General features: G+C 35.0%; 1 protein-coding gene across 7 annotated transcripts in view; it reads left to right on the forward strand.

The window, feature by feature from the left end:
* Positions 1-22911, forward strand: part of NFIB (nuclear factor I B) — a 236124-nt gene that overhangs the window by 198499 nt on the left and 14714 nt on the right. For 3 of the 7 annotated variants that reach the window (XM_057725163.1, XM_057725164.1, XM_057725168.1), the window contains exons 8-11: positions 252-436; positions 4502-4667; positions 7694-7776; positions 17592-17680. In XM_057725163.1, the coding sequence (XP_057581146.1) occupies positions 252-436; positions 4502-4667; positions 7694-7776; positions 17592-17680 (523 nt within the window). The remainder of the gene's footprint in view (positions 1-251; positions 437-4501; positions 4668-7693; positions 7777-17591; positions 17681-22911) is intronic. The other 4 variants (XM_057725165.1, XM_057725166.1, XM_057725167.1 and 1 more) reach the window with 4 other exon arrangements.

Consider the following 22911-nt stretch of genomic DNA (forward strand, 5'->3'; position numbering starts at 1 on the left):
AAAAATCATTTCATAGATCCAGAAAGCAAGATTCTTTGTTCACTAGACTGGAGTTGATATCTGTATGTGCTTAGCAGTTCTGGCATGGAGGATAATGGTAGAAGACTGGCTTATCTTAAGAGAGTTTAGTTAAATCAGAGGTTAAAAATGAAGAGCCGTCAGTTTTCTAGTTTCCCAGGATCCTGTAGGATCAGGATGGAGCAGTAAGGACAACAGCTGACGAGTCATCTTTCCTTTTCTGTCTCCTGCAGTCATCTCAACTCGGACTCCGCCTCCACCCTCACCGTTGCCATTTCCAACACAAGCTATTCTTCCTCCAGCCCCATCGAGCTACTTCTCTCATCCAACAATCAGATATCCTCCCCACCTGAATCCTCAGGATACCCTGAAGAACTATGTACCTTCTTATGACCCATCCAGTCCACAAACCAGCCAGGTAAAAATATGATTAGAGCCTAAGGGCGATGGCACAGGTCTAACAGTAAGCCATGAAGCTTATTCAGACAGTGTGTCTGGCAGAACAGCAAGCGTTTGAAATCCATCTTCAGGAAGTTTCTTGGTGACTCACTGAGTTTTTATTGCAAGGTGGCTGAATGACAGGTAGGAAGTGTGTTGCCCCAAAGGGGCACATTTGTGAAGATGTTCTTGGTTTGATATTTTTGGATTTTCATCGACTGAAGAGAAAGTTAATGCAGAAAGTCCGTTGACAAAAACCTTCCAAGCTGGAGTTCACACCTCTGAAATACCTGGTTTGACACAGAGACAGAGTGCTTGTTTCAGGCAGGAGCAAAGTATGAGCTAAAATAAACACACACAAAAGACCTTACAGTTGTATTTATAGACGGACTGTTAGGTATTAAAATAAGCTTTGGTAATGTAAACATTTTCAGTGTTTGATGACTACTTGAATATTCTTTGCTCAGACATGACTGTGTTTCACAATGAGTGACATGACCAGAAGCGTCTTTCTTTTTTTTTCTTTTTTTTCCTTTTTCTTTCTTTTTTTTTTTTTTGTTCTTTTTTTTGGTGGTAAACACTGTGTAGTGGCTTTAAGGATTCTTCATATAAGTGTAGTGACTCATGTGCCTTCCTCACTCCCTAAACATGTGGTTTCTCCTATGGAGAGGTCACTTCATGGGGATTTGGTCTAAGAGGATTTACCACAATCAAGTAGACAATCTGCCAAACCTGGGTCTATCAATCATCATAATATCCAAAATCTGTAATGTAATTTCAATCTTATGGTCTGGTATTTGGCTCTGCTTGGGGGTTACTCCAAGACTCCTGTCCACTTCTTATCACATTTTTTAATGCTCTGAGGGATTTTCATAAGTGTTCTGTCATTAATGCTGTTCATTTTCTAAAATGCCAGTAAACAGTATATGCATATTAATTTAGAATTAACAAAGAAAGATCTGAAAAAAATATTCCTTTTGGTCCTAATTTAATTGTTAAAATGGAGCAAAATGGTCCCTTCTCAATTTTTTTTTTTTTGAATAACAACATATCCAGCACTATTTGGGTTACTTAAAATTAAGTTACCTGTACTTTTAGATCTATTGGCTAGTAATACTAAACTAGGTATACCATTTTTGAATTTTGAATTTGAATGATTTGTATTTTAAAAGAATATGTTCAAATGGTGTAGCACTTTTAATGACTGCAATAATAATTACTAAGTAAAACAGGATCTTGGTATATCAATTTAGAAATAAAATTTGCTGTCAGAGGATGGATTCAAAAGTCTCAGTTCCATAGAGCATTTTGCTAGACTCAGCTGGGAACAGTGCATACAAGGTCTGATTTTAATTTGTGTAGAATTTCCATGAATAACAAAGTCTAATTAAGACATCCATTAAAAGTCCTTAACGTTAATTCAGTGTGGAAAATCTTAGAGTTCCATTGGATTTTTTTTTTTAACTGATGTCTTAATTAGGCACTGTTAGGGGAAAAAATATGCAAATTAAAATCAGGCCCTTAGTGTTCTGCATTTCTTTAATTATTCAGTGCTTGTTTTACGTATATTTCAATTTCTTTATAAGTTAAGAGGGCATATTAGGTGATAATCTGCCTATATTGTTCTCAGTTTTTCTTCATATTTTCAAGGCAAAGACCCAGCTTCTGAGAAGCATCTCACTCTCATCTCAATTAAAAAAAATTCCCTCTCAGGATTTTGTATAATAGGAGCAACGTACTAAGTAGGATAATCCTTTCCTAATGCTGTTTATCTTCAGATAAGATGTCTCTCTTTTCATATCTACATATGAAAGTTCATCTATTAACAACCTTAAAGAGAAGCTTTATAGTGTAGTTTCATCCATCTGAACCAGTAGAAAACTGAAAAGAAATAATCCTTCTATTCTTCTGACCCTGAGTTCAGAAAAGTTGTCTATATTGGCTTGGGAATTCTTTCTTTGTCACTTTTACTTTTTAAATGAGAGAAACATCTGTTTGTTGGTTTACGTTGATTCAATTCCAGTAGACAAAGCTTGCAGGACAGGGAAGGTAATATATTCAGTGGCAGCACTTCCTTGACAATGTTGTCATTTTTCTGTTCCACGCTCTCAGGTAGGTTCTATCAAACTGTTTTGGTGAACACAATATACAGAAAGGCTTTTTACCATAGAATGTACCACCAATGATAAAACAAGATCACTCTTCTTTCTTGGGGGAGATATATACAGCAATGGCCGTATAACCAAAAGTTGATGGTCTTCTTTGAAAACAAATTGCTTTTTCCCTATGAAAGGAAAAATTTATTATAAACTGCAGAGCTGTTTTTGCAGGAACATTAGATCTGCTTTGATGTTTAACTCCAACTCAAAAATTTGCACTTCAACATAGGGCTCTTGATATTCACCTTTTTAGCTCTAAAAATGGGGGAAAAATGAGTACTTGTTGACCTGTAGTCAACTGTTCCTTCCCAATATCCTTTAGGGCTGCACTGAATTTGATTGTTAAGTTGAGCAATCGAGATGCCTTGTCCTCCCCACAGCAATTTGGAGATTAATTGCATTGCTGCTACACCAATTAGAGTGAGACAGTCATGCTATTTAATGGAATATTTTAAATAAAATTAGTCTAAAGATATATCTCTCCTAGGTTTCCACAGGGGGAAAAATCTGGTCAGTTTTCCTGACTTAAAGTTAAATACTTAATTTACTCATGGTGAATAGTCAGGATATTCAAAAGTTCATTTTCTTTATAGAGTAAATATTGTGGCCTCTGAGGCACCCAACCAAGACTTAGTTCATGTCTCTAAGTTCTAATAATTAAGTGTTCTTAGCTGTTCATCTTTTTCTTTAAAGAAATGTCAACTTGTAATTTATGCACAGGCATTTAGATATATATTCTGTTTTATTGCTTTTTTGCCTTTAAAAGTGGTATAGATTATACAGACTATTTGTGGAGAATACCCTTATAGCAAATTGTTATGTACATTATGCAGTGGAGAAGGCCAACATGAGCATAATTTAAAATAGCACTCTGTCTAGAAAAATACATTCCAGTATTTCTTCAAACAGTGTACCCTTAAAATTTTGTCTCCCACTATGGACGCTGTTTTTGTACTGGGGCTAAAACTCAGTTAGTAATATCTTTTCTATCACTGCCTAGCGGATTTTCTCTTTAATTCCCACAAATGTCAACATCAATGTTTTGTGTAACTCTCCATGCCTCAATGGAAGAGTAACTCAAAGAACAGAGTATATTTGACTGCCCTCTGCTTCACTTCAGCACATTTTAATTTACATTGCAAGTCTTTTATTTGTAGGTGTAGGGTCAGACCTAGTTCAGCTCTTTATATCATTGTGTGGACCCTGACATTTTAAATGTTTTAAATATCATTCTACCTGCTTACATTAGTAAATCGCCACAAGTTGACTGGAGATCCTAGAATTGAAATTGCCTGATGTGTGTCTCAGAGAGCACCTGTGTGTGAGCAAGGGCAAGAATTTTTTGTATGCTAAAGAATGGTCCTTGGCTATAAATGATGGGAATTGTTGAGTTTGATGAGTTTGGTTTCCTAGAAAGTCTCATCTTTCTTGTCCCAGTGATATCATCATTTAGGTAAAAATTGTGTTCTGAAAGCCAAAAGTGAATCATTGTAACAAATGAAGAGCAGAAAAGAAGGAAGTGCTGGTTCTAATTCTTACTAACTCAGTAAGGACTTCTATTTTAGCCTTGGGCTCAATATTGATGTCTCCACGTGAGTTTTCTGTCCTACTCGATGGAAGGATCAGTTCTGCTTGGCTCTTGGGGCATTGTAAAGATGACTAAACCTACATAAAATGCTTTGAAGCTAAAGAATTTCTTTTAAATGCTGTTGCTTCTTATGACTACTAACCATTGATGAGCCTCTCTGACTCAGATTTGAGAGGGCCTGTGTGGCAGTTACACACAGCGTGCAGGGTCCACTCAGCTGAGTGTGCTGAGTGGAGTTGTTGGATGAGATGACTGCCTTTTGGATTGTTTCACCTGGCATTCTGTTTTTGTTTTGTAGCCTAACAGCAGTGGTCAAGTAGTAGGGAAAGTGCCTGGCCATTTCACTCCTGTCTTGGCACCCTCTCCCCATCCCAGTGCAGTGCGACCTGTGACCCTGACCATGACAGATACTAAACCCATCACTACATCCACTGAAGGTGAGGCAGCTTCACCTACAGCAACCAGTAAGTATTTCTGTAGGAAATGAGAAATGTCCATCAAAGGCGCCATTGGATATCTGATCCAAGGTGGAAAACACGGCAACTTTTCCAGCTACCCGACCAGATGGAGATTTCTCATTTATGTGGAACTAGCAGGCATGAATGTGGCCTGGCTCTCACAAGCTCTCTCTTATCAAATTTCACTCAGTGCATCATATTTGAAAAGGGAGAAGCTTATTTGTTTGAGTAAATAGCTATAATGAAAATAATGTCATGCCTGCTTGTTCAAGGTATACATCAAAAATGCACTAAATAACATAACAGTGTACAAGGTTTTTATATCACCCAAAGAGAGATTAGATAATTGTTAGCTATTGGAGCATTCCTATAGAAATTAAACCCTTTCACAAGGAGACTGAATCAGTACCCCTGTAAGATAATTGCATGTTTACATCACTGCAGGTTATATCATTGTGAGAAACAGTCACACAATGTTGGGTGTAGAAAACATTTCAAAGCTTAATATTAGGCACATGTAAGCTACCTGCACTTTCATTGTCTGCAAATTTTAAGAAATTTTTTTTATTTTTTAGCCTATCATGGTACATCAGGTATTATGATTTTTAGCATGGCCATAACATTTTAAATGTCAGAGATTTAGCCAGTGAGTTTACATCATATACCAATAACCCAAATGATCCCTTTGCTTCTTTGTATAGAGTACTCATAAGTACACAAGGAATTAGTGCACAATTTTTCTATCGGCTTCAACATCCAAACTGCCAGCTTTCTAGAACTGAAGCTGGTGTACATAGACTGATGGATAAAGTTCCAGTCAGGAGGAGTTAGCACACTTCTCGTCAATTATATCTTACATACAGAGCTTCTGTTTTCATTTTTAGAGCAGGAAGACCCTCACGCTCTGGTAATTCCTATGTGAAATTATAGAGATTTAGAGTCGCCACTGGCTCTTTCTTGGCCATTGGAAAGATGCTCTTTATTTTGTGGCCTCTGAAAAACTAGGAGGGAAACTTACAAGGAAAGCAGACAACAATTTGAATGTACAGTGAATTCAGCATTTCTTTCTCAAAATTCATGAGGCCCTATAGACTAATAAAACCATATAAGCTTGTAATTTCCATCAGTAATCATTAATGCTTAGTAACTGGTTTGTTGATAGAGGGTCCTACACTAGTGAACACTTCCTGAATCCACAGATGGATGAGACCCAGTCACAGAAGACTTTTTGTGCTACAGTTTAGCTATGTATAGTACAGTCAATAAAATACTACATCCAAATTTTGAAAGTGGATGCTTTGGCATCTTTGAGCAAAGTCAGCAATTTAAATAAAAGCAAATAGGGAACAAAGATTTTTTTTTAAGTAGGTGAAAGTTCCAGAAACTTCTGGTACCTACTCTTGTAGTGACATTAATAGATGAGATTCAAAGGAAGATCATACCGAAACAATCACAGCTCACTTATGGCAGTGCTGTCAGCCTGTTTGTTAATGAATTGTTCTTATACTCACATACAGGTTGATCAAAAAGGGATCTGATTTGACTTATAAAGTCATAAAATATTCAAAAGGAATATCTTGGTTGCATAAAGATGGCTGCATCAGTCCATTTTCCTGCATAATAGCGATATAGTGAGTTGTCTTTCTTTCCTATAAACAAAGTTATCACTGCAGCTCCCCAGGCACCACTGATAATGAGAAGTTGGCCATTGAATTCATAAGTCAGTAAAACTAAGGAAAACACAGAGGCCAAGGAAACCTCTTTCTCATGGTTGAGAAGAAAGAGTAACGCAGACTTGGTGCCGACTCTCTAAGGGTGAGGCTCTTCTTCAGTGGTGTGCGTTGAATTCCAGAGGTCTGGAGATTGAATAGGGGCCATTGGCTGCTTGTAGCTGTCCTTGCATGAGCCCTTCATTCAGAAATAACTAAAAGGTGAATTGTGAGCATCTTCACTGTTTTAAAAAGTTGACCTAAAAAAGCCTCAGTGGATCAAATGAACATGGCAGAAATTAATGTATTGGTTTTTAAAAAGCCTTTTAAAAATTAATGCCTGGATTCCTCATTAATCTGATGGTTTTAAACCAAGTATTTTAGCTTTCTTCAGATCTATAAATGTAACATAAGTGATGAAAACTTAGTTTTTTGTGTTTATTCTGACATGGAACAATGGGATTGCTTAGTGTTGTGAGGATACATTAGTCCTTTCCTTGTGAAAAGAAGCAAAAATCTTTAGTAGGGAGATGTTTTCTTTGGGAAATTCGCTCTGCACCAAAAAGTGCCTGTACAAAAAGTACTTGCAAGGTGAGAACATAATAATTTAAGGAGTATTCACCATATGTCAACTGCCTCTCTGGACCAATCACAAAATATTGACTTTTTGTGCTTCTGGAAAAGAAATAATTTTTTTCAGAAACATTTCTATCAAAAGTAAGGTCATTTTCACGTTAAATAAAATACTGAGCTAATTCATTCTATATGATATAATAAAATAGCCTTATCCTTCATATTAATAATATTAGATTTTCTTTTTAGGAGGACTTTTTAGTAAGACATTTTTCATCCTGTGTCATCAAGCACATCTGTTTAAATCCCATCGTTGAGAGCTTTCACTTTTTCCTGACAGACTTTCAGTCTGCTTTTACATTTAGAATCACAGACCGTCATTGTTTGTTCATTATTAGAAAACCAATATCTGGTAAAAAGGTACCTCCAGGAAAAGGATGCTTCTGTTTAGCCAGTCCTTGGTACTCCTGCAAAACTGTAACCAGAGCATGTGTGAGATGCCCACACCAAAGGATGGGATATGGTTACTGGATAGATTTTTGGGGAGGGGGATAAACCAGTTGACTTGAGGTCAACTATCATTTCTTTTATATCAGTTGGTATTCACTCACACAGAAGAGAAATAGAGACACTTTTTTTTTTTTTTCTTTTTGGTTGCAAGTCCCACTTCTCTGGGTTTCTTTTACGTGGACAGGGTGTTCATTTGATAGTTCACAATTTTTATCTTTGTTTTTGTTCTTCCTTAATCAGCCTACACAGCCTCAGGCACATCTCAAGCCAATCGATATGTGGGACTAAGCCCAAGAGACCCATCCTTCCTACATCAGCAACAGGTGGGCAAGTTTCACCCAGGTGTGATGGTGTAGCCACGCTTTTGCATTGGTGCTTTTTCTCCATGCTGCCTCTCAGATCTGGACTCAGAACGGGGCTCACGGGGCTTCTGAGAAAGAAATCGATCATTTCATTTTCCAAAATATTTTCTCATTTATCCTTTGTTTCTTGCCTCTCTAAACAGGGTTTCTTAAATTGGCTCAAGACCTTTTCCCTCTATGTAGCATATTCCATAACATCTAAGAATAACAGTGTTTCAGCCAGAGTATTTTTCTCAGTCGTATTGACCATAGAGAACTTACCAGCCTATAGCTTCCAAAGACAGAATTGATTGTCAATGATTTAAAAGCCAACTAAAGTAGAAGCACAACACAATTCACAGTTGGTGTTTTTTTGAGCTTTTTTGTATTTTCCAGATGTTTTACTCCTCATTTTGGTATTTCAGTCCCAAAAGATGAGTTATGAAGGTAAAATCTCAGGCGATGCATCCTTCCTATTTTAATAGGTTTAAATTGGTTTACTGATTTCAGATGTGATAAAACACTTTTTTTGGTTCTGCTTTCTTACATCATTTATGTTTCAAGTAGCATTTTAAATTTCACATCTCATTAATGCTGTAAATTTAATGCAAATGAAGTGTTTACCCAAACTGTGAAAATATACAGCCAGGATTAATGGTAGCTTATAAACAAATTAGCCATAGTCAAAAGCATGGACCATACAAATACAGAAATCCCACGATTCTAGTTATCGGATGACAGAAATAATTCTAAACACTTCCAAATTTAAGTATATTTTATGATGCATATGTTTGCCGCTCTCAACGTTTGATAGCAGAGCAGTGTGCAAAGTATTACATAGGGAAAAAATAGTCTATAATGAATCAGAAAGAGCTGGTATTAATGAGCTTGCTCTTCATTTATAAGTTGTATGTGCATCTGAGTTTTTACAGATGTAGCGAGCCTGTGCAAGTACTCATGCCAGCTTCTTTTGTTCTAGACTTGTCCGTGTAGTTTATGCTTATCGTGCCTATCTGTGCCTCGTGTGGAATTTTCAGATCCTGCCCAGTTGCAGGCCAAGGTGGCAGACTGCTTATATTAAAGGTCACCACATGCAGAGTTCAGAGAAAGTCTTAAAGATGATAACTTATTCAAGATATTTGACATTTTGCCAGGTTTTAAAAAAAGCAAAACAAAACAAAACAAAAGAGTGAGAACTAACTAAAAACATCTGTACACAGTTATGAAAATACCAAATAATAATTAGTGGTTTTGCCAGCCATTGGCTTTTCAACATAATTTTCTGAAATGTTGCTTTTTTCACCTCTAAAATTGCTATAATATGAAATGTGCTATAATTATTATAATATGGTTCCATTTGACAAATATATATGTTCCTTGTGTTTTATAAAAACATATGCAGGATTTATAGGTTTAGAAACTTATTCTTTTACAAATCATTTCACATATTTTCAGAAGTATGCTTGTCATGAGACTTGCATTCTTTGACACATCTCTAGTTTTCAGTTAACTTTTTATTCATAGCATCATGCCTCTGTTATTTAAACCTTTAGCCGCAAATATATTTAGAATATTATAACCACTTTCATGTATTTAGAAGCAATCTTCCCACCCTCCCGTCCTAACCTAATTTTTTTTAATTTATCACTTATGACTGTCATTAGAGCCTCATGTAATTATGATCACAATAATTGATTATAGAAAAGTTACTTCTCCTTTTACGTGTCCAAGGATAAATCAAGAAAACTTAGCGAGCATCAGAATACAAGTCTTAATGTAGGTAGAGTTCTGAGCACACTTTAATTGAAAAAAAAAATATATATATGAGTTCCAGAACTACAAACTTTTTTCATCAAAGGCCACCACTTATTTAAGTAGACAGTGTCAAATGAAGACCTATTACAATATAAATATGATTTGATTGGTCAAATGCAGTGTATATTTATGGAATATATAATGTGTATTGATCTTTGGAAGAAAAATTATATAAGCTTCATAGCAAAAAATAAAATGTTCAGTTTTAAATGTCATACAGACAGATAATTTGTCCTCTGTATAATGAAAGAATTAGTGCTACTTTTTGAGTTGAAGAAGCCCAATATGCAATTCATAATAAGCTACAATTTGAGGCATGCAGAATATGAGTGTATAATGCACTGTCGTACTATACATGTATGTTACTAAACTAAGGTTCTAGTTACAAGCTTTTAATTACTTTAATCCTTTTAAATTTTAAAAGAATCCTATAGATGAAGTTTTGTGTTTACTGTCCAGGAACAGAGGGACAGAAACAGTTTAAATGACTTCAGAAGAGTAAAGGTTATTCTTTCCTACAGCAGAAATGAGATTGATTTACTGTGTCCTTTCATTACTTTTCAAAGATTTAAAAGAGACCACTCTTCTAGCAGCAGGTTTTAAATGCATTTGGTTTAAAGTACTCAGTGATGAATGAAAAGAAAAATCAAGGGGTACATGAAATAAAGGTAATCAATCATTTTATATTAGCTAGGAGAAATTCAAAATTAGAAAGGCAATGGTTTTAGTCCAAGAGAGTTCTTTTAAACATTCCCCTTAGCTTTTAATATACATGACCCCTTAAGAATAAATATTGTCACCAGGTACATTCTTCAGTTTATTGGTGACTACTTTATAAAGATTTATCCTTTTAGGTTATGAAAAGTATTGATGTGCATTGTTGAGTGCTGTTTTTTTCTTAGAAAAGAACTTTAATATAGCCTACATAAATTAGAGTTAACAATAAATTTAAAATTGTTGAATAATTTTGACTATCTTATAAATAATCTTTCCACACAATGACACTAAAGCATATAGTTATTTTCTAACACACAAGGGCACTGGCTTCTTAAATTGAAATGGAAAATATTACAATTAACCCTGTATTCCACTGGTGAGAGTATTACATTCATTCTGGCAAATCTGAATACTAAAAGCATATGCTTTTTTAACCATTAACTCGGTATACATGCAGTTGTTGTTAGTAATTATACATCACTGTGCTTCTTTTTATAATGGTTATTGCTGATCAATACTGGTTGCTAACTGCCTTGAAATAGTTTTTTCTGGCACAGGAATTTCACTACCATTATAAATGTGGTATCTCATTTGAATCTGAAAAATAAAATCACATAATCATGAAGAATATTTCAAAAAGATTTCTTTAAACCAATTGATTATTTTCCATTAAAAATAATCCTCTAAGTCATAATAATCAGCTCATGCCAGCTGATCAGGACTTTTAAAGTTTTCCTTTATCTCTTAACTCAATTTTGAGTGTTTTTCAAGGTCTGGAACTAGACTGTCTTTGAGATGATTGGCTTATTTAATGCCTTCACTATTGGCATGGGGGAAATCTTAAAAAATCAGAACTGCAATTGGAACTTCATTCTTTAACTTTTCTACTGGAAGATGGTGTGGTGGCTTGAAGAACTGGTGGGTCTTTGGCAAACTGAACCCTTTAGTCTCTGCTGAGAAATGTCTTTTTATGATTTGGAACCTTTTCAGAAGTGACAAGGACCTCCCCTCTGGCTTTAACTTCATAGCAGTTTAGTAAAATGCGGTGTTTCCTTTCCTCCTTATACTTCCTGAACACACTGTGCACATTCATTACAATAGGCAACTACACTTCCCAAGTTTTATCTCCCCAAGAATATGGAAATTATATAGCAGAGTATTAGGTATTGCTTAGAAACTACAGAAATTATTGTGTAATCCAGTCTAACAATTTTAGTATAAGTGGCAAATATGAGACAGCTTATTTGAATTAGCACCAATTTCTTATCTGATCAGCTTCATAATGGATTTGCTAATTTGCAGACCTTCTTTCTTTGTTGTCATAGAAAGTTTGGTCTAGTTATAAAAGGGTCTAGTTAATTTGGTGATCACAATTATACTTGAGCGTAAGGTCATAAAAGTATAAATCATTACTGTTATACATCAATACAACATAGTTAAAAAACCCTTATTGCAAGTTGGAAAAAAGTTTATAGCTAAGAAGCTTCTCCTTTGGAAATAAAACTTCTCAAACCAGCTACTAGAGTACATATTAACCTTTGATATAGATTTGAGATTTGACATGGAAGGTGACTTTTGCCTTCCCTGAGACAAAGTCAAGTCAGCTCTAGTTTATAAGATACAAGGCTTATTTTCATAATCTCAAAATTATGATCTCCTGACTATATATGCTACTTATTATTAGAGCTAATGAATCAATGGCCTGACCAACTCAAGTCCTTGCATTACTTCTCACAGTTGCATGGATTGTATTGGTGCCCGGGCTTCCGCATGTTACATCTCTTGCATGACTGTATGATGCTCTTATTTCAACTTCAGTCACTGGGCTACTTTCTATCAAAACGTTTTCAACACTTTTCTTGATAAAATTTTGAAATTGGAATTTGAAAGGACCTTTCATTACACTGAAAATCTCTGTTACACCCAATGGCCTTTTTAAGATGTTGCCTCTGTAGGATTTTTTTTTGTTTATCTAAGATATTCATTGAAATCCCTTTATATTATTTGTCCTGACAAATGGCAAAGCCAAAGCTAGCTACATTAAAACCACTGGCAAGGTAGTCTTTTATTAAAGGCAAGCGATTGAAAGGCCACAAGTGGACTATCAACAAACTTTTCAATAAAGCCAGGAAGCAGGCTATCAACACTTGGGCTGTTCTTATTGTGTCTGTTATCATAATTGACAGCTTGACGTAAAACCCTATCACATGACTTCTGGGTAGGTATGTAAATGGATAAGAGGTCACTTTTCACATATGCTAGCTGGAAAGGAAACACATTTAAAGGAAGTTTCACTCAAAATAATGGCTATGCAAATGTTTAGTTTTTTGGCTAGTTCTTAAATTAAAAAAAAGAAAAAAACTTCCAAGGTCTGTCTTTTATCATCCATTCATTCCTTCACTTACTTTTACTGGTTATCAAAGGCTAATATCCAGATAAATTATTCTAGATAACATAAAAATAAAATTATGTTTACTGTAACCTTAAATTTCAGTCAACACAATCACAAAATGTTTTCTTTTCTGAAAATTTTAACTTTAGAAGGTCTAAGCGGAATCAGTGAAATAAAGGAAATTATGAAGAGTTATAATTATAGACATTTTAGCCTTGAACATTCTTGAGGTGCATGTGAAAAATAGGGTAGGAAAAGAACAATGACAGGCAAACTGGTATGGTGGGAAAGAAACAGGGATTAGGAGTCAGGAGGTGTGGTTTTAGTGTTGACATGACAGGACATGTCTAACCTTGGACAGGCCCTTAAACCTTTCTGTCCTGTATTCTTATCTTGGATAGGAAAATGAAGAGGTTGAACTACATGATCTCCTTGAAACTTTAAATGTTACAAGTGAAAGTAGCCTCCATTTAAAAATTAAAAAAAAAAAACAAACTTTTTATTTTCTAGTTCTTATGATTTATAGTCAGTAGTGTTTTAGTTCATGAGCCATGCATGCCCATTTAACTTAATTCTACCGTGTTTATTAAATTAAATATCAAGAAGCACGAGTTTCAGAAATTGATATTAGATGTAACTTTAAGGTACCAGGATGACCTTGAATATCTCTTTCATTTTTATATGTTTATACGCTCCACCTACATCACAATTTTATCTTTACCATTTTGCTTGTTCGGTAGGGCTACATCCTTTTCATTCAGAGGCCATTTTATTTGTTCTCTGGTAGATAATTGTTAAAATGAAAATCAACTCATCTAAGAGTTAAGAGGAAAGTATGAATCCTGAAGAGTTACTCTTTTTAAGCACCCCACCCACAAAGACACCTCCACGCCCCCCCCCCATCTGTTTCTAAAAGAACATAAAACACACCTTTCAAGATATTCCCTTGAGGGTCCCTGTAAACTTAAAAAAAAAGAAGAGCAAGAAGATAAATTTGCCTGTGTTGATTATTCTGTTTACAGTTTAATGGTTTATTGGTTCAACTGAGAGCTGTTGTCATCATAAGGGACTGTTAGTACAATGGGCCTGTTTGCTGAGTCCAGCAAAGTAGAACATTTTCTTACCTTCTTTCTTTTGTTCCCAAAGCTAACTGGGAGGCATTTAACAAAAGCCCCTGTTAGTAACAATGGAGGGCCGTCATGTGAATAAATAAGCCCTTATTCTGAAATCACAGGCAATGTTGATTCTACCTGCATGAAGATTTCAGTGTCAGGCAAGGATAATGGTCCAGGTCTTCGGTGTTTGCCCTTAGGCAGATTTTTGAGGGAAACTAGATAGTCCCCATCCTTGTTTTTCTGAAACACATTTGAGTTGGACTAAAAACAAGGTTCTCATCCCAGACACTTTAGGGAACCTCATCCTGAGAACATACGCAGTGAAAACTTTACCTTCACTTCTTTCTTAGTTGTTTGGACTTTTTTCCACTCCATCCCTTCACTCATAGCTTTTTTGAAGGAGAATCTTAACTTCCTTACCTCACCTTCTGTTTGCTTTTGGAAATCTGGGCATAATTGTTTTAATATAAAATTTACCTTAATTTTCTAGACAATCTAATTTCATGTTTGTGGGTGCATATAAACTAAAGAATTAAAATTATTTTTATATGTGCATTTCTGTGAGGACATGCATTATGATCAAATCTGTCAGAGTCTATATTGTTACAAATGTAAGAGTTGCTACAAACACACAACTTTAACAAACTAAATTTCTCAACTACTTTGCCCTGGTGTTTTAAATTTGATTACTATAGGGGGAAAAAGTATCTTCCTATTTTTTGAGGAAAAATACTTGGAAAAATCACTAGGGCGTTATTGAAGCTTTGCAGAAAAGTTTTATGTTAATGAATGTCATGTGCTTATGTACCACTTAAAATTAAAGACATGAAATTTAAGTTAAAAAAAGAATTCATAGCTAAATACATAACACTGACTCTCTTATAGGACAGAAATTGAGGAATCACTACCCTAAACTCAAATAAGATTATTATTATCACCTATTATTTTAAACATTTAAAGCCTAATGTAAAATCCATTTTGGTTAGGGATTCTGAATTATACTGATACCAAGAGTATTTAACATGTTCTAAAAAGATCCTTAAATACACTTAATATTAACCTTTCATCACCTGAGAATCTGTTCAAAATTTGCTGAGTCAGGACTATCTTATTGAAACAAGATTCTTAGGAATTGATTTTATTAGGAATTAGTGTCATGGAAAATTTCAGTGAATATACGGATTCTATTTTTTAATTGTTTATTGTTTCCCCTGTCCCTACTATGACCTTTAAAATTTCACTTAATCAAGAGGTTTATTAATTATTAATTCAAAGATGCTTTATGCAAAAGGAGGTTAATGTATAATTAAAAAAACATGAAGAGAAAGGCTCTTGGTCAAGTAGCCTGGCTTAAGTTACAACATATAAGCAGGTATAAATTCTCCTCAGGAATTTTTGGAAGTGTTGATAATGCCAGTCCACAATCTAAATAGCTAAATAAATTTAAATTATATTTTATATTTTCAGTAACTGAAAGGAAATTAATTCAATACTAATTAATATCCTTCCCATTTCTTTGGCATTTAGATTATTGTTAAATATACTCAGTGATCATTTTTTGTGTATTTAAGCACAATTGTCTGTTTGGGAGAAGATATTTTGATTGCATGTACCTTAAATGTGGTTGAAAATGAATTGTAGTCAGGTTTAATCCCTTTGAGACTACTGTTAGGAAAGAAAAGTCCAAAAGCATGATGATTTTAAGTGTTGGACAGGTGGCAAAAGACAGCCCTCTTGACATTTGGGCGGAGCTGATAAAGAAACAAAAAATTAGCAACATGAACAACAAAAAACTGATTTACATATGCATTCTTCCAAGGAGACATTAGTGTTCTGAATTGTCTGTGAGACAGCAAGCCAATCAGGGAGTGATATTTAGGTCCCCTGGCTTTGTGAAAATAGCTTCTCTTTCTGAAAATTTCTCCAATATAACCTGAGAGGCTCATAGAAACTAACCTGAAATTAATTATTAGCAGAATGAACATGAGCTCTGCCTAAATATACCCCTCCCTTCTTCAGAATGTTTAATTGACTCAAAATTGGGACTAGAGTGAAATCTATGAGTGGTCCTTAAGATGATCTTTATACGAAGCTAAGCTTCTTGAACTGTTTTAACGTTGTTTTCGTAGGATTGCTTGAAAAGAATGTACTTTGAAGGAGACAACCGACTACTGTTACCAAAAAAAAATTTTCAAATTGCCCCATCACATTGCATTTCTGATTAGATGCTGCATTTTGAGCACTTTTTAAAACTCTTGCCATAAAATTTTGTTCTCTGTTTTAAAACTAATCAAGTATACATTTTCTTCTTTATACAAGCACTAAGGTCCATTTTAAGAATGTCATTCTAATTTAATTTCTTTACTTATTTATGGCTTACTTATGACATATGTCCTAAGCAAAATCTACATATCTTTTAATCTGTTTGTCTGTCTACATAAAGGGAACTTTTTCATCTTTTTAATTAATTAGTTAATTGATTAATTTTCAGTTCTTTAATTTATAAAATTACTTTTACCTGAAATGTCAGTCTAATTAAAATACATGTTTTGGGAATTTTAGGTGGTATTTTTGGAGCCTCATAGATCTGTAGAAAAATGAGCAAAGGAAATATTCTGAAATTCCAGAATCACTGCTACCTAGAGTGTATAGAAACTACAGTCTAAAAGGAAAAGATTCTTAATAGTCAAAGTTTTTTTAGCCATAACGTTATCAGAAAGGATTAAAATAACTTATCATAACTTTAAAGGGACTTTGGCTCCAATCATCATCTTCTAGAAATTCTTACTGAAAATCAGCAAACACGGTTTAGTGGATTGCTGTGAATAAGTCGTCTTTTCAATGCAAGATTCAGTTAATTTACAGCATAGCTATCTGCAGATTAAAAACCATGATTTTCTAGTGTTTTTTTCCCCCCAAAGCCAGATAAGTTTACTTTCTTAAGCATAAAAATAAGCAATATATCTTTTCAATAAATCTGCTAGCACTGTAGGGCAGCTGTTAACCAAACAGAGCTGGATAGGGTTACTGAAACAACCTCTGAAGGGCAGAGCTGATGATTTGGAGATCTGGGAAGAATTTGTTTCAGCTTGTATTCAGTGCATTCCTCACTCTATTCAGATGTGGTGAAGTATTTCCAATGCCATTACTCTGAGTTTAAAATAAAAGTAGAAACTCTTATCAACTCTTTCTTAAAAAAAAAAAATGCCACTTTAATAACATAAAATTAGTAAACATCTAAAACTGAATCCCTTGATGCTTCTAAACACAAGTTAGGGAGAATGTTTATAAGGTGGGGCCTTTCTCCTCTAAACTGCATGTCTTCTGTGTTTTGCAAACTGCATGCTTAAAGTTATTGATTATTTTACTCAGTACAGATTATTTGGTATGTTACATATTTTAAAAAGCTTTTAAAATTTTTTTCCTAAAATATATCTCTCTATTGAACATTAACGTTTGCTTTTATTTCAGCTCATTTTGTACTCTAATGTCTAATTGTTATGTTCTAAGCACTCATTTCTCTTGTATGCTTTAATTGACAGAGAAGCATATTGCAATAGCTTTTTCTGAAAAACAGTCTAGGAGTTTTGCTTTTCAGTGTAAGGTTTTCTTTTGCTTTTTTTTTTTTTTTTTTAAGTTGCCTCTCGGAAAAGTAAGGTTAATGCCATGTACAAGTACTAGTTTGCATGTGTTCATTTAAATACTAAAATCTGTAGTACTGCTCGATCCATATCTGACTGCTAGGTTTCAATTGACAGCTGAGGATTTGTGACTGGACCATGAATCAAAACGGCAGGCATTTATACCCCAGTACCAGTGAGGATACATTGGGAATTACTTGGCAAAGGTAACATTTTAATTATTTCCAACCCTACACTTACACCTAAAATTACATGAGCTATAGTATTTGTTTCTAACTAGCTTTACAGAAAGTATATGTTAAAATTTTAGTTGTCTTGGCTATACCATCCCTCTTTCCCTACCCTCTTCCTTTATTTCTTATTTAGATGCAACTTCAAATTAATTGGAGACTAGAGCATATGCTAATTGGTGATTGGAATTCCTAAGTGCTGTCAAATGACATAAACATTTATAATATTGGGGGCAGGTGGGGAGGAGGGGATTTGACACAGATTTGGGGACCTGAAAAATGAAATCATAGTTTTAGGGAAGATTTTTTCAGCTATCTGAGGATAAGGCATTGGGTTTTCATGTTATAGATTCTCCTCATTTCAGCTCTTTTTCTTTACTGTTAACTTTAAACCGTTTTACTATTTATTTACTCCCCTCTCAGAGGAGAAAAGCTAAAAGAAAAATTTCAGCTTCGTCAATTTAACTGTTACTAGCAACACTCATGAATTTTGGAATAGGGGGATTGTTGGAATCAATAGTAGAGAAGGAATTTGGTTTCAATAAAGTTTTAACTTCTATTTGTACATTGATGTGAATCACTGAGAACTGACTTTATTTGACTGGCTGAGAAAATCATTCTAAAACTTCGTTTTCGAAACTACTTTTGATATTGTCTCATGTACTGGTTTTAGAAAGTAAGTAGTGCTAATTCAGCTTCTTCAGAATTATTTCAGTAAAGAAAAAATTGTGTCAAATTGACAAATTCAATGATTAAAATTCATGGTATAATCATATGTAATGAAATAAAAATTTACAGAAGAGAGTGAGGTAATCCCACAAGGAGTTCAACAAAAGTAGAGCCAACATAATTTTCCAACTCTGCTGTGATTGTCATCCGCTCTTTACTTGAGTGACCCTATGTTAAAAGTACATACGCGAATATCAGTTATAAAACGGCTGCCCATCTCCATATGCTTGATAGAAACTGCTGAAGCATAGAGTTTCAAACAAGGAAATTAATTAATTGCCCACTTTTTACTCAGGTAAAAATTAAGAGAATTAGTTGGATTCTGTTTTAAAAACTTGTTGACTTTTTATTAATTCACTACCTGAAATGAATACCAGATGACTTTTCCTCTTTTTAAAGATTAGTGTAACATCCGCTTTAAAATGTGTACATTTTTTCCTGTTTTGATTTTTTTCCATGAAGCTCATATTATTCCTCCATTTGGAAAAAATACAATATATGCTTATAAAAAAGAAGATAAACTCAATGAAAGAAGATAAACTGTTTATTTAGTCTTTATTAGTAAGTATTTTAAAATTTAATTTGACTCGGTAACACAATGTTTGGATACAATTTCATTTATCCTTATATTCCATGCTCTGTTGGCCGGCTAAATGGCTCATTTCTACATACAAGCCTTACCGTATTTAGAAAACATTTCAAGTCAGATGGAAAGTACTTGTGTTTTTCAATGTGGCTATAGCTGTGTGACCTTCCGAATCTGTGGATTACTGATTGAAATTTACTTATCTAAAATTGGGTAGTATTGCTAAAGTACATTAAAGCAAAATAAGCATACAAATTATTGACGATTTAAAACATAACTGTACCTAGTTCCTAGTAATATTTCATCTCAAAAATTGCTATCCCCAAAAGGACAAGGTGAGTGGACAATGAATCACCACAGAACACAGGTATTGGAATGAATTAATATGATGACTAAACTCAGTTCTTAGGAGAGTATTGTTCATTTTACAGATCACCTTCTTGGTGAAAAATTGATGTGGTCATCAGTTTCAGGTCATAATCACTCAGAAAAAAACGTCAGCATTCATTTAGTTAAGATTTATTTTCTCTCTCAAAAATAATTTTTTAGTAGATAATGACATGTAGAATGGCCTTAGTGCTTCAAAAAGCTTGACCAAGGTAGCTTTTGGTTTGTTTCTACCCTTTTTCTCATGATTCAGAGGGCCCATAATTGATAACAGCAGGCATCACGTCCATACATTCAACAGGTATTTATTGAATCTCTGTGGTGGGCAGTCCCAGAAACTGTGTGACTCATACAGACCCTCACTGTTCTTAAAATCCAAGTATCATACAGTTCAGAATAAACGTCCTCAAATGCGACCGTAATTTGCTTTGCTCTGTTATACTTATCAAAAATAGGCACAAGTGGAGTCCACATTTGATCATACAAATAGGTTGTGTCTGCAGCACAACATATTCATAATTTATTCATGGTTTATAGTGTGTGCCCAGTAGTTATTTATGAAATGCAGTAGTTTTGTCTTTTGCTTTTTCCTAGAAAAAATATTGAAAAAAGAAATCACAAATGTCTGTAACACTACTACTTTTAAGGCAGATAACAGACATCTAAAATCTTCAGGGCACTACTGCAACTTTAGAATGATCCAAATAAATTAAAAATACATGAGAATTCTCTATCTATTCAACCAGAGAATTAAATCATTTGCTTTTGTCCTAAGGGAATAAAGAAAATATCAGGTTATTTTTGTTGCGGTTGTTGCTTTTTGTTTTGAACAAAAGGCAATCCCTGGAGACTTTGTAGTAGCAAAGGACAAAGCAAAGAAGGTGTTTTGGTTTTGCTTGGTTTTGATTGTTGTTTGCCGCCGTTACCGTCTTCATATAATCACTTGTCCATGGTCGCCCCCTCTTCTGCTTTCTGCCCATCCTTCTGTAGAGGTGTTTCCATGTCAAGGGCAGCTCCTTCTTCAGGGCTGAAAATGGCAGTGCCGAGGGAGCTGCGTGAGTATAATCAAAGGTGGAAGATTTCCTCCATCCTCCCCCTTCTCCATGCATCCTCCATCCCCAATGTATAAACATTCCCTTCAGGACCAAAGCTGACTCCTTTGGAAAGTTTTCACAGACTTATTAAGTTGCAACCCTGAAGGTGTTTTGTTGTTTTGACCTTAGAATTTTGTGAGCCGTGTGAGAGTGTGTGTGTGTGTGTGTGTGTGTGTGTGTGTGTGTGTGTGTGTGTTGCTTGCATCTTGAAAATGTGAAATTTTTTCTAACCCAAAGGTCAGGTACTGCAGTTAACCCAGAGTGAAACCCCTTGGTGGAGGGCTCACTTCTGCTAGAGTCCGGAGGGGCTCAGCTCTTAGCCAGGTGATAGGTGTTGATGAGCTTGCTTATGCTGTGCGGAGGGGTACTGTTGTGTCTGTGCTCTGTCCTCTAATGTGGACAAATTACACTGTTACATATGTGAGTTCTGTGGGTATAAACAAATACAGCAGTTAACTCCCTAACTGGCTTTCTTTCTTGAAACTATAGCCAGAACATAGCTTGTACTATCAAATATGAAAGAGCAATATAATTGAATGAACAAGAAAGCCAAAGGACAATCCAAGAATAATATAAACAGAAGTTATTTTAAAACGTTGGAAGGAGTGCTTTATGCAAAAGAGAAACTGGATTTATTGTTTCATTCCCTCTTCTCCCCCTTCACCCCTTTCAAGAAAAGGCAAAGCCACCAGTGAGTGGCTGTATGTGTCTGATGGCTTCTATAAACACAGCAGCAGCCTTCAGATGGCTGAAATAAACATGTGTGTGTTACTGAAGGACATGTTTACACAAACCATTTGCTCAGCCTCTGAAATAATGAATAAATGAAGATTTTACTGAAATAATTGGAGGGATTTTTGTGTTTCTGCTGATGCCATAATTGAATGGCACCGAAGAGACTTTTATCAGCTATTTTCCATGTTACACGTGTTAGCAGTTCCTCTCTATGAGTTGAATACTTCATTCTGTAGTTACTTTACACATGTTTTGGTAAGAAATTGTCATTTATTGTTGCAATTCTAGAGAGTGGATTCCCAGGAGAAATTTAGCAGCCAGTAAAGATTATTCAGATCTGGTTGATCAGGAGTCGGAGGGCAAAAAGGAAGGAGTAATAGCGTTCATTTCATACTCAGCCTATTTGCATAACCCTGTCCTCAACCATGTACCATTTTCATTGTCCATAAAATTTTCTTTGTAAAATGTATGTCCTCAACGACTTAAGAATGAATATTTAAGCAAAATGATTTTCAATCTTGTGTTGCAAACCATGTATGTAAATATATGTATGTGTGTATTGTGTATGCATGTGTGGTATATGTATGTGCATGTATATACGCACATGTACGCATGTGTGTGTGTATACATACGGCACACAAATACATATGGCATGTGTATGATAAGGGCGATAGGTGTCCTGGCCTTTGGTAATGTTAAGAGTTAACTTGTATTTCCAGATTATACTTAGACCATCCCTACGAATTCACTAGGTTAGCATTTCCTGCTTTCAGTTTGTTATCTTGACACATAACTACAATACAACAGCTGGGTTGTTCCTGGGGTTCCTGGGGGGAGCTTTATTCTCAGAGTGCTGAATTTCCTTTTCAGCTGTCAGCTCTAGAGTGTGTTCAAAACGTTCAACTTTTTACACACCATTCTGGGCCCCTAGCACCACTCTGGGACTATGATAGAAATGCTGATACGGTGGCTGAGTGGAAGAATCCCGTTTGAGGAGGGAAACTGCAAAAGCCAAAACTGCGCATGACCATTATTCGGGAACCAGGGTTGCTAACTAGTATTGCTCTTTGTACTTGGATATTCTATTTGAAAGAATTACTTCTCCATTTTAATGAAAATTATTTGCACCTGTTATGAAATCAAAAATTAAAATGTGATCGTTCTTAAAAATGATCTCGATCTGGTGTTTACACACACAGTATCTGTAATCTGCCTGTTGAAAAATACATTGGGATTTGTTGCAGTTTTGCCTAACTTTCTCCGTTTGTAAAGAAAGATTTGTACAACGCAGCATTTCCTTTTTATCTAGGAAACTCTTCAGAAGACTTCCTAAGAAATTAATTGTATTCCAGCCAGACTTGCATGCTGCCATCCCACAGGAAATGGGTCAGCAATCCATTAAGATGCCATTAGATAATCTAATTTGGAACTTAATCTCTAAATTAACCATGCTCCATACTTGAAGCATACTTGAGAGAAAGAAAAAAAGTTTACGTTTGAATCGATAGGGGAGCCGAAGCGTGAAGAAGGCTGTTTGTTTTTTCTGTAGCTGTGGTCACGTCTCAAGCCGTCTGGTAACCAGGAGAAACCAGACATGATGTAATTCCAGATTGAACTTGAACTTCAGGGACTTAGGATAGGGGAACAATGGACCATAGGAATCAATAATGTCCATT

The sequence above is a fragment of the Hippopotamus amphibius genome, chromosome 2 (genome assembly GCF_030028045.1).
Source record: "Hippopotamus amphibius kiboko isolate mHipAmp2 chromosome 2, mHipAmp2.hap2, whole genome shotgun sequence".
Classification (NCBI taxonomy): Eukaryota; Metazoa; Chordata; class Mammalia; order Artiodactyla; family Hippopotamidae; genus Hippopotamus; species Hippopotamus amphibius.